Here is a 13,747-nt window from a genome sequence, read left to right on the forward strand (position 1 = left end):
AACTTAACAACTGCGGTGATTCCCTTAACAATTCTGGCAAGAAAGGGCGTAAAATGGGGCAAAACTGACTTAACAACCATCTTGTTTAACCACAGAAATTTTGGGCTGAATTGTGGTTGTCAGTCAAGGGCTACCTGTACACAATTTCCTCTTGACTCAATACATTCTCCGTTAAGTATTATCCCCCCCTGTAAATTGTAAAGTGGGGAAAGTGTTGGTTGGAAGGCTTAATTTCCCTTTTCCAATCGTTCTCATCAGGTGCTATGAAATATAATATAGATATATATTCAGAATCTCTATACTCATGAGGGTCCTGGAGAACTTGGGTCCTCATATGGAGAGTGCTCAAGGACAGATACAGTAGATCTCTGAAAACGTTTGCATCTTACAATGTGGAGAATGTTGACAGGGGCACTGGGTCCCCACTCCCCCTAAAATTGGCAAGATATGTTTTTCAATTTTTTTCAAAACACTAGAAATGGGCTGCTGCTCGCTGTCAGTTATCCGCTCAAAACTTGTTACTTGGCAGGGATTTGTCCAGTATGGAAGAATAAGAATAAGTCCAATACAGATTAAGTCCTCAACTTACAGCCATTTTGTTTAGCAACTGTTCAAAGTTATAAGGGCACCGGAAGAAATGACTGGCAACTGTTCTAGCATCCCCCTGGTCACACGATCAAAATTTGGGCCCTTAGCAACCGACAGGTATTTGCAATGGTGGTAGCCATGTGACCACGTGCTCTCCATTTGCAACCTTCCCAGCCATCTTCTGATAAAGTCAATGGGGGAAGCCGGATTCGCTTAACGACTGCACGATTCGTTTAACAACTGCAGGGATTTGCTTAACAAGCATGGCCAAAAAAAAAAAAAAAAACCAAACCAACTGTCATAAAATCAGGCACAGCTCACTTAACAACTGCCTTGCTTAGCAACAGAAATTCTGGTCCCAATTGTTGAGTCAAGGCCCATCTGCAATATACTACCCTGACGGGCAGCGTCTCCTCCCACAGGCAGCCCGAGGGAGCTTCTTCTATTGAAGAGATGGCCTTGAAGCAGCCTTCCCCAAAGAAGAGGGAGTCAAGCTATTTTCCAAGGCGCCCAAAGGCAGGACAAGAAGCAACGGATGGAAACTAATCAAGGAGAGAAGCAACCTAGAACTAAGGAGAAACTTCCTGACAGTCAGAACAATTAACCAATGGAAAAACCTGCCTCCAGAAGCGGTGAATGCTCCAACACTGGAAGTTTTTAAGAAGAAACTGGACAGCCATTTGTCTGAAATGGTATAGGGCTGTGGTGGCAAACCTATGGCACGGCTGCCACAGGTGGCACGCAGAACCCTCCCTGTGGGCACGCGCACCGTCACCCCAGTCCTAGGCCTTCAGTTTTTATAAAACCTTTTCGCTTTAGGCCTCCGCCGCCGTGTGCAAAAAAAAAAAAAAAGGTTCAATCAATCAATTTCAACTTCTTGCGGGAAAAAAAAAAGATCTCGCAAAGTTGGAACTCACTGATTGAACTTTTTAGTCCCACCCAGTCTGCCGTTACCACTGCAGCCACGCCCACCCAATGGGCCACACCCACCCAATGAGCCACGCCCACCCAGCACCCGACGATGCCTAAGTGAGTTTTGGGTTGCAGTTTGGGCACTCGGTCTCTAAAAGGTTCGCCATCACTGGTATAGGGTTTCCTGCCTGAGCAGGGGGTTGGACTAGAAGACCTCCAAGATCCCTTCCAACTTTATTATTATCCTCCTCCTCCTCCTCCTCCTCCTCCTCCTCCTCCTCCTCAGGAAACCTGACGTGCAAAGTCCTATTGCAAAGAAATGTGTTCTTCAGAAACCAGAAGGCGGGAGAAAACACAGACCTGCTTGTAGGCAGTGACGCAGGCTGAGCTACAAAACTTTTTGGACTGCCCCTCGATCTGAAGCATGTGACACTGTCCCGAAGCACTGTAGCAGTAGCCCCCACAGTTTTCACAGCAGTTCATGGTCAGGTTGTTTGCGGAACGAAACTTGGAGAAGCAGGCATCGCTGCAGAGCTTGTGTACCACGTTCTGGTAATTCACTTCATGCCGAATCTGTAGGTAGGAAAAGGGGTTACTGCCAAAAGAACTACCTCCGACTCTTCCTTCTCTTATAGGAGCTTCTCTCTCTCTCTCTCTCTCTCTCTCTCCCCCTCCCTCCCTCCCTCCATCTATCTATCTATCTATCTATCTATCTTCTCTCTCTCTCTCTCTCTCTCTGAATGTAGTTTGCACATTGATGAGTACGAACTTCAAAACAGTAGCACTTAAATTTATATGCTGCTCCATAATGCTTTACGGCACTCCAACACTCTGAGGTCCTCATTTTAAAAACTTCAGAAGGATGGAAGGCTGAGTCAACCTCGAGCCCTGACAGGATCAAACTCCTGACTGTGGGCAGATTTACTCTGCAATACTGCATTCTAACCATTCAGCCACCAGGCTCTTAAAAAGTCCAAAAATAAAAGATATGGTAAGATGGGATGGGATGGGATGGGATGGGATAGGAAGGAAGGAAGGAAGGAAGGAAGGAAATCTCTCTTAGACTTGACTCAGAAAAGCAACATCTAGATTTATATGTAAGATTTTGTGCAGTGCAAGAAACCAAGAGCAGGGTTAGAGTTCAAAAATATTGAGAGTATTTCATGCTACCTCTACACAAGAATCTGATCTACTAACGGCGCTAGATAAAAGTCAACAGAATTCCCGGGGAGGTTCTTCTGCAGAGCTGCAGATTATTCCTCGTTACGGTTTACCATTTCTTTAGTTCAGGGGCAGGTGCAATATGCTTTTACCAATTGTACCTCAAAAATCCACTCGTAAAGTTCGACAGATTTGATGGTTTAATCAAAAGCAACCTGAGGAGCTTCGTAGCTGAACGCATGCTGAACGTGACGGCTCTAGCCCCCAAAGGTAGCCAACTCAGAAGAACAACCCCAAACGTTCAGAACAAGGAAAGATTGGCAAAGATGGTTACCACTGCGTTCTTCTGGCACATGCTGCATTTGGTGGAGATGCTGTTTGTATGGATGGTGACCACGGGCTTCCTTTTCAACTCGTATACAGAAAGACAGGACTGGCTACAGAAATCCTTGCTGGAATTTGTATTGTCAAACTGAGCTGTAATCACATCTTTTGGGTGCAGGATGTCCCTACACAGTTCAGAGAAAGAGAGTTAACTTTTTCAGGCTCAGAAATAACGGATCCACACAGAACAAAAGCCGTGGCTGTATCTGTAATGTCTCTGGTGCTCCCCCCCCACTCCCGATTAATTGGATCTGCAACTTGCAGGTTTCTCAAGCAGCATGGAAGTGGTAATCCTAACATGACTAAGGACGCCAGGCAGCGGAATCCCTGGGGTGGGAATCCTTGGGGTGATGATTCACTTTAATTTATCAAATATGTATCAGTGGTGCCAAGAATGTTGTTTGCTCAATGCCACCCACCAGCTGAATTGGAATCCTGCAGAGACCCCAATTCCCTGGAGCAAAATGACGAGAGCAAACAGAGAAGTTTGAGATACGGTGTGTTGTATTTCTAAAATAGTCTTAAAAATATGAGTCTCGGGTATATTCATATTCAACATCAAAAGGCACAGATCACCAAGGCTAAAAAATTATTTAAAACTTAGCTTTCGTCAGCGTCTGCTGACATGGTCAGAGTTTACGCCCGGATTGAGCCCAACGGAAACAAGAACGGGGCAATTGATTACGGGAGGGAGCCGAATAGACCCGTAACACGCTCATTAGCCAAACCATTGGCTCTGCAGAGATTATAAGAACGTGTTCCTCAATCCTGGCTTAAAACTCTGACGATGTCAGCAGACGCTGACGAAAGCGAAGTTCTAAATAAATTTTTAGTCTTGGTGATCTGTGCCTTTTGATGTTGAATATGTGTGTATTTCCAATATTTTTGCAGAGATGCACCCTTAATGATTTTTTTTAACCAAGAAGATAATATAGGGAAAGTACCAAAGGCAAATGGCACCAATACTATTATATGAAGTTTAAATACCAATATTCAATTATGTCCCCAGGATATATATATAGGATAATAACAACAAGAAGCCAGCCGGCATTCTGCACAGGGATGAAAACTTTTATCAAAGTGAGGTCATCAATTGTTGCTTTAATTGATCAAGTTTTGTTTACCCTGGATTTATTTATTTACAGTCACCCACCAATCAAAAGAGATTGGGGATGGGAGTGAGATACAACAAGGTCAACATATAAATGAAGAACAAAAGTATACAAAATTAAATGGTGTCGTAAGACAGAAAGCAGTAAATACCACAGCTTTCAGTAAAAGTAAACCAGGGGTCAAATGCATTCTGGAGTAAAACTGCTTTGGTCTGCTTATGAAATACTAGGGAGGGACATTCCATAAAGAAAGATCCACCACTAGGAAGACCTACAGCCTGGTCTCCATCCTATGAACCATGGAAGGGGTTGCTGCAACAGACACTCTGGGAGATTGGATCAGACTGGTGGACTTAATTCTGGCAAAGCACGGCCTCATATATCCAGCATTGTCTTATATATCCCAGAGGCCACTGTAAAGGATTTTAACAGGCTCTGCTTTCCTATAAGAAAATGAAAGCACTGCAACAGTGGTGGCGAACCTATGGCACGCGTGCCAGAGGCGGCACTCAGAGCCCTCTCTGTGGGCACGCGCGTCATCGCCCTAGCCCTGCCACCCCATCAGCAGCCCCCCTGGAGGAGAGTCGCCCCCGGGCACGGAGCAGCGCAGCCAAGCACATGGCAGCTGGGCAGCAGGGACAAGACTCCGCCCTCGCGCCCCGTCGTGCGCAGATGATGCTGTGGGGCGCGGATGGAGGGCGTGTCCACCATGGCGCTGCAGAGCTGCCTGAGCGATCTGTGGCGGGCCGTGGAGGCGGTGGGTGGCCTGGCAGGTGGGGCGGGGTGGAGCGGGCGGGGCGGAGTGACGGGGGCAGGCGGGTTTTGGGCACTCGGTCTCTAAAAGGTTCGCCATCGCTGCACTACAAAATGTAACTGCCACACCCTTTGGGTTAAAGCCCCGTGGAAGGCTGGCCATGGTGCTTTAACGCTGACCTCCTGCAAGTCCAGAGGCAGAGAGTAAAACTTGTAAGGAATCCAAAGGCTGGATTCCAGGCGATCTCTGGATGGGGATTAAGTGAGATCGGTTTCGTGTATCTGCCCTTACTTTGAGCAGCTGGAGCACGTTTTCTTGGTGAAAGGCTGTGGCCGAGCGGCTGGAACAGTGTATCCCGTGAGGCACAGTGTGGAGCAGAAGAGCTGAGTAGAGCCCTTCCTCTGATAGGCCGTCTGCCCCTTCTGCAGGATCTTCTTGCATCCCGAACAGGAAACCCGAACGGCCGTGCTTGGGACCGAAGGAAGTAGCTTGTTCATGCCAGAGGGTGGCGTGTTAGGTGGGAAACCTGAGGTCAGCTGCGGAGCTTATCAAAAACAAAACACACACACACAGACACACACACAATGCTACTGAGGTTGTCTTCTCGCCTGTGGAATCTCATGTTAAACATACTTTACCCCCTCTGCAAATGCATTTCTCCCCCCCCCCATTCCCGACAGATGAAAAGGAAAAAAATCCAACAACCCCTATTGAGCACTTCTTACATAATTTCTCTAGGTCAAGTTTCCTTCATTAAAACAGTTAACTTGGCTGGGAATTCTGGAAGGATGATGGGGGTGCGTGTTGGCTTAGGGACCAGGGAAACCCAGATTTAATGCAACACTTAGGCGTGGAAACTCTCTGGGCCAGCCACTTTTTCTTAGCTCAACCCATTTCACAAAGCTGTGGGGATAAGATAAAGGGAGGCATTCCCCCTATGCAACCTTGAACTCCTGCAGGCCAGCCAGGGTATAAACCAAGTGAGTAAGCAACACCCCCTTACACCTTTAGAAGATGCCATGTTGGGGAGGGCTAGTCTTGTCTATGTAAAACATGTGAAATTGTTTCTCCAAGCAACCGGTAGACAGAAAATGCCTGTTAATTCCCATCCGGCCCAAATCTTGATCCTTACCGAGAGGGCTGCCACTGACAGAAAACACAGCACTGATTTTCAGTTCCCCTTCCTGAGTTTTTGGCTGCTGGCCATAATCCTGAAACAAAAGGGTCACAGATGAAAATTCCAGCTGATGTAACCAGAAGCATGCAAGCCCTAATCTAGAATACACACCATGTAACCCCCACCAGTGCAATCAGCGACATAGGAGTCCTGCTGTAAATATCCCGATCTATGAAATGGCTTTTCCTGCATTTAATGCATTTAGAATACTATGTGGCATAGGAGTGGCTCATTATTATTAATATTGAGTGAATCTCAAAACTATCGACGCACCCTCAAAACAACCTGTGCCTGAAAACAGAGATGGATCTTACCTCAGTACTGTCTGGTTCATCCTTAATTTTATTCAGCAGCCCCGGCTGAGGTGCCATAGCTTTATCGTAGTCATTATCCAAAGGCTCTTCTTTGATTCTAATATTGGAGGCGTAGGAATTCCCGAGCTCTTGGCCAACAGAGTCTTTATTAGCAAACAGGTAGCTAGATTCCTAGAAAGCAGATGTGGGAAACATGCTTTAGTGCATCGGGGCTATGCAGTGCTTCAGGCTTTATTCTAGAAAAGTGCTTTGGCATTCATATACAGCAGTGATGGCGAACCTTTTAGAGACCGAGTGCCCAAACTGCAACCCAAAGCCCACTTATTTATCGCCGGGTGCCAGGTGGGCGTGGCCCACTGGGTGGGCATGGCTGTGGTGGTCATCGCAGATTGGGTGGGTGTGGCCAAGGTGGGTGTGGTCACCTCAGTGTTGCTCGTGGGGAGGGATGCCTGTGGGGGGTGGGCAGGGTTGGGGGAGATCCAGGGAGTCTCTGGCAGGTGGGGTGGTAGGCAGGAAGCTCGTCCTGTGGGGTAAGGTGAGGCAGGGTGGGGTTGCCATTGCCATGGGGCAAGGCAAGAGCCTGGGCAGCTGCTGCCTGACACCATTGGCCCCCGCACACAGAGGCCAGCGAGCACATGGAGGCCGACGGTGTCTGTCGGCAGCCACAGCCTGCTGGCCCCTCAACAGGTGCACACTGGGGCTCTGCAGTTCGCCGCCAACAGTTCAAATAAGCCGCCTCTGAGCTGGATGGCTGACCGACAGCTGAGGAGGCAATGCAGTGTGTCGTGCCCGGGAAAAGGAGAGCATGCGAGGCCAGGACGGATGGGACGGGGGGGGGGGGGGGAAACCAGCCATGTCATGATGCATCTGGCTACGTGGGACCCTGTCGAGTTAGCAGGCGGCTGGTTGAAGAGGGACAGTTGCCATCTCCGGGGCATGGTGCACGTGCCCACAGAGAGGGCTGTGAGTGCCGCCTCTGGCACCTGTGCCATAGGTTCGCCACCACTGATATACAGTGTACATGAAGGCAGGCCGTATTTGCAGCTCGCTGCTACTCCGTTACTCAGCATCATGCAGCTGTTCTCTGCAACTACCAAGTGAACTACCATGAAAAGATGCAGCATCCTTAAAAGAATTGCAGGCAGGCTACTATGTTTGTGGCCTCGGTTCTGTTTTCTATCCGAGCAATTTATTCACTTTTTCCCTGGCCTTTCAGCTGCACCCTTTTCTTTTCTAAGTTCAGAGCCAAATACCCCATGGTTACCCTCTAATCACCCCACTCTTCTGGGACATTAGAACAGCTTGAACAATCACTAGCTGAAGGTACAACAGCATCATGAAGTTCTTACAGTAATCCTAGCCCCCAGAAAGTGTTCTATGGCACATAATTTTATTTACTTATTAAATGTGCCTGCCACCCCTCTGACTCTGCAAAGCAACTCTTAATAAAAAAAAACACGTCACGAGAGCTGCTACTTACCCTAAAGTTAGTTTCTGGTGTTTGCGGTGCTAAATGTGTCCGTAACGTTTCATCTACTTGATTCGCAACTGGGAAACACAAAAAGTGCAATGAGAAATATTTTAAATAGGGGGGGGGAAAAAATCCTTGGAAGCTTGTGGAAACCCGAATCATTTATACCAGTATCTTCCAAATAGTTATTTAGGGTTTTAGCAAGAGTAACTAAAGTGAGCATGTGTCACATACGTCAATGTATTTTCTTCAGATGCTTTTGGAAACAAAGATAACTTATTCAGCAGTGCTTCCGTTTCTTAAACGGGTGGAACTAAGAAGCTTCAAATTTTTAAAATAGAATTAAAGCATGTGGGTCAAGAAGAGGCATGCCAACCTTGAGAACAGCAAGGAAACAACAGAAGTCCAAAGAGCAGACCACAAGTTGGAAATATGGGTTAGACTTTTGCTGCACAATCTGGCAGCCCTGGAAAGTTAGTATTGCAGCCCCACAAGATAGTAACAACATAAGAAATAAAAGAAGTTTGTTATATACATTAACTATGTTATATATTTTAGATGCGGCCCCAGGCCGTTCCTCTTTACTCAATGCGGTCCAAGCAAGCCAAAACACTGGAGAATCATGATTTACAGGGAAGATCCCTGTAGATGTCTCACTGATCTGTTTCTCCTAATCTGATAGGCAATAATTTAACTAGGATTTGTTGAAAACGAAACCCCCACCATGGCCGAAGTCTCGTGCTAGCTGAGAAAGAACCATCCATATTATCCTGAGCGTGAAGTATGAGCCAGTTCCTGAAAAAAGCAGGAGCTCTGAGTGAGTAATATTACCTGATTTATCAAGCAAACTGCTTTTCAATCTGGAATCTAGCTCTTTCGGCATTTTTTCCAAGCGTTTGTCACGTTCTTGGAAAGATCCTTCTCTGATTTTCTCCTTTGTCAAAAAAGGGTCTTTACTATCGTCTCTTGCGATGCTAAAGTCTTTCCGCAGGGACTTAAACACAGAGGATCCCTTGTCAAAAGGGGGAGAGAGATCCTTCTGGATCATGTTTGGCATCGGGGTGTCTTTTTCACTGTCCACCACATGATCCCGGACCCTCCTCCCGTCTCCCCGGCTATCTTCACAGCGAAGGGCAGAAGACAGACCGTCCTTTGGAGCAAAAGTCTGCTCTTCTTCATTGTCACTCCCAACCACAGGAATTCCTGCAAGGTCTCCTGAGTTCAGGAAGTAATCACTGTCATCCAGCAAAGAGTTGGTGGATCCTGTCCGGTTCTGCATTCTGTAGGGGATGCTGTCAAAAGCAGGACTGAGGTTGTGGACTGTCTTCTCAGACATCTCAGAATTTATAAGGTTTGCACCTAAACAGGGGAAGACAACGGGATGTCTTTATAAAAAAAAAAAAAAAAAAAAGAAGCAGCTCATTTAGAATCAGGGGCTAACATATAGCTGAACACATTCATAGCTTTTTTTTAAAAAAATGTGATTTGTCTAACCTAAACATATTTCCAATTGAGTTCTCTGAAAGACTATGTTATTTTTGCGAGGAGGTTGCTTTTTAAATTAGGTGTACAAACTTTCATTAAATTCTTTCCAATCATCAGACCCCCCCATTTTCAATTAGACTTTTCTCACACTCTGTGAAAAGTAACTACAGCAGTAGTGAAACCTTTTTATGTTTCTGACAGTTAAAATAATTAACCAGTGGAACAACCTGCCTCCAGAAGCTGTGAATGCTCCAACACTGGAAGTTTTTAAGAAGAGACTGGACAGCCATTTGTCTGAAATGGTGTATGGTTTCCTGCCTGTGCAGGGGGTTGGACTAGATGACCTCCAAGATCCCTTCAGACTATTCTATTCTATTCTATTCTATTTCTATTTCTATTCTGCTCTCTCTATTCTATTCTAAATTTGCAACGTTCTTTTGAGTCAGTATGACACAAAATGAAAATACCATATAAAAAGTAGCTGTACTACAAATTTCAAGGGTGTCAGAAGTAAATCAGTCACTCTCACTATTAATTCCTGTGGGCTATATTCAACCAGAGATGGGAAAGGTGCCCATTGGCCTAATCCAGCTAATCAAACAGTAGAGAGGTTTTGAGCACGATTCGTTGCCATCTTTACCAGCATATGCAGCATTTACAAGTGCCCGAATTTTGGATTTTCTTAACATAAACATGCGTAACTCATACGTACAAAACACACACAAACAGAATGGCTAAGGAAATATTTCATGAGCAAACGATTGCATACTCACGTTCTTCTCTGTTGCCAAACACTGTATCCGTTTTGTCTTCAAACTGCAGAGGTGAAAAAAATTGCACTGTGATTCTGGTTCATTTAAAGAACAGAACATGTCCTTCTTCTCTATTAATCCAACTCCCAGTACAAATGCTAGAGTTTGGGGTTATCTGGTGAATAATCCTGCTCTACAAATAAAAGAAACAAGATCTATTTTCTGAACTTTTGCATATAAAAGATGCAATCACCTGCTACGTTAAGTTTAGCACTAAGGCTACTTCAAGCTCCAAAGTCTACTAAAGCTGGTGCTTTAACCGATGTGTCTCGAGATGCTACGCCATGTCAATTACTCTTGTTTGTAACTTACCATCTAGGCATGCAATTTTCTTTTGTTTTTTTTCCAGCCTAAAGCAAATGGTACATAATGAAATATACTCATCTTCTGCTGAACTTATATTGCCTTAAGAAGCGTCCCAATGAAGAATTCCTCACCGTGTTTGTGGTTTTTGAAAAACCATTTTATCACAGTAGGCAAGCCACTCCTTGGATTTCAGTCACACTGAGCGTTGCAAATTAAATAAATGTTTTGTGGCGAAACACCACAGCATGAGCAAGAGTGAAGCTGAGCGATGTTCCAATTTATCTTTCTAGTACAATTCAAAACAATAAATAGTGAAATGAAGAAATCTACAGAACGTTTGCTGAAAGGGGCAAATACTAAGCACAGAAAGCAACAGGGCTCAAGCCAACCTGCTCTCACACCTGTGCTGCTGTGGAAAAGACAAAATTAAAAATCAAGCATTCATTGAATGCATCTAAGACCGACAAACCCTGTTATCTGCAATCAATCAGGGTTCAATCAATGTGAGAATCCCTACCTGAATCATCAACTTTTTACTCTTCTAATTGTGTGACGTTCAAAGTAGCCAAGTTGAATAAAAAAAAAACTGGATTCGAAACAGTTTGGTGAGGGGTCCTTGGTCCTCTCTGAGCTTGGTTGTTTTCTGCAGATGTTTCATTACCCAAACTAGGTAACATCATCAGTGCAAGCTCAAGAGAGCACCAAGGACCCCTCATTTCAATTCTGAGCTACACATATTCTCCTTTATTGGCAAATCAGAGAGCTTGGCATTTTGTGCATGTGAATTTGACTTAGTGAAGTCCAATTATTAAATTCTGCTTGTGATTTTCTAATCGTTTTTAAATTCTGTATTCCCCCCCCCCCCAAAAATAGTGCCTTCTATTCAACTACCCCTTAAGGAAACCTGTTGTAAAGTCTCTACATTCCTGAGGCAGCACCTGATTTTATTCGTTGGCCTAATTTTCAGAGCCATGACCCACGGTGATATTTGTTATCTTCCCTGAGGATGCAAGGAAAGAAATGGATTTTTATAATCTACTAGCTGTACCCGGCCACACGTTGCTGTGGCTCAGTCTGGTTAAATGGAAAAGAGGTGTGTTGCTTTTACGTCCAACAGATGGCGGTGTTTTTCACAAAAAGCATGTTTTTACCTGTCACAGGTGTGACATCTATATAATAGTCGGTATATAAAAACACGCGCGTATTCGAATGCAACGTTACGTCAAAATTTCAAAGCAATCGGTGAAGAACTTTCGGAGATTTAAGATTTTGAACAAACGAACATTTACATTTTTATTTATATAGAAGATTGTATCTACCTAGACATGGTGCGTGATACTTTTTCCCCCAGAAAAAGCAAAATCAATCCTATTCTCCCTTCTGGAGTAATTTTCTCTATCCTCATATTAGTTTACAGTTTAGCATCTTTTATCTTCAACCCATGAGATTTGTAGTTAATTTTTCATACCTGAAGACATTCCACAGACTGAAGCACCCTATGCTGCCACTTGGACTAGGCCTTGCTTCTCCACCTATTTATGTTAAAAAAAAAGATAGTAAGATAAGATAAGATAACCTTTATTGTCATTTTTTTTACTGTGGGCACAACGGCACACATCAAAAATGAAATTTAGTTGCCCGCTCTCAAAGTGAAACACATACATGACGCACACCTAAACATACTATGAACAACATATGCACAGACCCACATCCCTACATATACGTAGCAAATAAATATTAAATACTGTCCATCTTGAATATATAACGGAAGGAGGAAGCTTGAGAGTTCACAAGGTCTTTTTAGGAATATGTTTGAGGCCTGTCTCTGAAAACAAAACATTTTTGTCCAAACAGAACATCATGAACCTTCTTTACCGTTTCTTGTATCTATAAATGGCTATATAGAAATTATTCTAGATACCATATTAATCTCCTGTAAGATAAGCAGTAGTAAAAGTTTGATCAGCTTGCTTGTAAGGGCAATAGCCACATCATTCAGCTTTGGATATTCCATTTTCTTCATACATTCTATAAGTAGAAGCAATTAAAAACCAGACATGCCATCAGCACTGTCTGTTGCCAACTCAGTAAGAGTAGCAAGTGACACAAGTCGGTACAACCTGTCCGATCTAACATAAAAGCCATACTGCTATTAATCAAATATGTTTTGTCAGGTCTGGCAAATTCACTAAGAAAAATAGACAGCCATTCACAGTATTGCGTGGGAAGTCTAGCGGTCAATGTTAAGCAGGATAATATCAATCATTTTGGGTACACTGCCTTCTATAAGAATTGACTTGAGGAAAAGTATTGATATGCCTTTGTTCAAGTTTAACTAGTGAACAGTTGAAGAATTGCCAACATTCATTTGCAATCAACCAGGCCAGAATGTAAGAAGTGTTTTGATTTGCTCCCTCGCTATGGTAAAAGTTATGAGCAATTTCATTTCCAATGTAATGAGAGCTAATTCCCCGTCCCCATTGTCCTTGTATTTCCCCAAAAGCAAGAAAAACAAGGTTTCTTTGTAACTTTCTTAAAATTCATGACTTTCTAATTGTTCTGATCTATCCAGGCTCTTAACTGGGATGTATAGAATGGTGTATTCCCTTTCTCAAAAGTTCTGTTTTTCCCAAGTGTTGTGCAAAATGGGTTCCTCCCAAAAAGTCAGGGATACTTCTTCTATTTAGAGAAATGGCCAGTATTTTCCAGAACAGGAAATAATTTGCAGTATTCCTGATGCTACATTTGAGAGAGGGGAAAAAAAAAAAAGGAAGTGACCATGTTGTTTTGCACATATATTTCTAATCTAATTAATTCCTAATGGAAATGGGCTGGTCACATAGCAAGAACTGATGACAGTCATAGAATGGATCCCACTTGATAAAAAGCGTCCACAACAGAGACCTAAAACAATGTCCTTCCATCATATCAGTGATTGCATGACCTTTGTAGATGCCATACAAATGCTAAACAAACATATTACTAAATAAATGTCCTTCCACATCCAGGACTTTCCATAAAGATTTTTCCTATAATGGACAAGAGATTATCTTTTCCAAGATTTAATCTCCCATGCCTTCTGGCAAGCAAGATCCAAGTCCACAGATGGCAGTAGAGAGCAGTAAATTAAGAGACAAGCAGTATAAATAAGAAGTTTGAAGCATAGGAGAGAAAAGCAGAGGTATAAAGAACTGACTCTACATTCAATGAAAAAACTCGTCTGCATTAAGGAGAAATCCAGAGATCTCCATCTGTAAAGAAAAAGGGAATC

General features: G+C 43.9%; 1 protein-coding gene across 1 annotated transcript in view; it reads right to left on the minus strand.

Moving 5' to 3' along the window:
• The window catches only part of ZMYM4 (zinc finger MYM-type containing 4), a 33,989-nt gene extending 21,368 nt beyond the window's left edge, over positions 1 to 12,621 (minus strand). The window contains exons 1-10 of the mRNA XM_029284944.1: positions 12,597 to 12,621; positions 12,398 to 12,504; positions 10,132 to 10,174; positions 8,705 to 9,232; positions 7,883 to 7,950; positions 6,403 to 6,573; positions 6,044 to 6,122; positions 5,203 to 5,455; positions 2,996 to 3,170; positions 1,861 to 2,073 (exon numbers count right to left, since the gene is read on the minus strand). Coding sequence (XP_029140777.1) covers positions 1,861 to 2,073; positions 2,996 to 3,170; positions 5,203 to 5,455; positions 6,044 to 6,122; positions 6,403 to 6,573; positions 7,883 to 7,950; positions 8,705 to 9,232; positions 10,132 to 10,174; positions 12,398 to 12,504; positions 12,597 to 12,621 — 1,662 coding nt within the window. The remainder of the gene's footprint in view (positions 1 to 1,860; positions 2,074 to 2,995; positions 3,171 to 5,202; positions 5,456 to 6,043; positions 6,123 to 6,402; positions 6,574 to 7,882; positions 7,951 to 8,704; positions 9,233 to 10,131; positions 10,175 to 12,397; positions 12,505 to 12,596) is intronic.
• Between the last annotated feature and the right edge of the window lie 1,126 nt (positions 12,622 to 13,747).

Source organism: Protobothrops mucrosquamatus, unplaced genomic scaffold, assembly GCF_001527695.2.
Source record: "Protobothrops mucrosquamatus isolate PMUCROS unplaced genomic scaffold, P.Mucros_1.0 scaffold1131, whole genome shotgun sequence".
NCBI classification, from domain to species: domain Eukaryota; kingdom Metazoa; phylum Chordata; class Lepidosauria; order Squamata; family Viperidae; genus Protobothrops; species Protobothrops mucrosquamatus.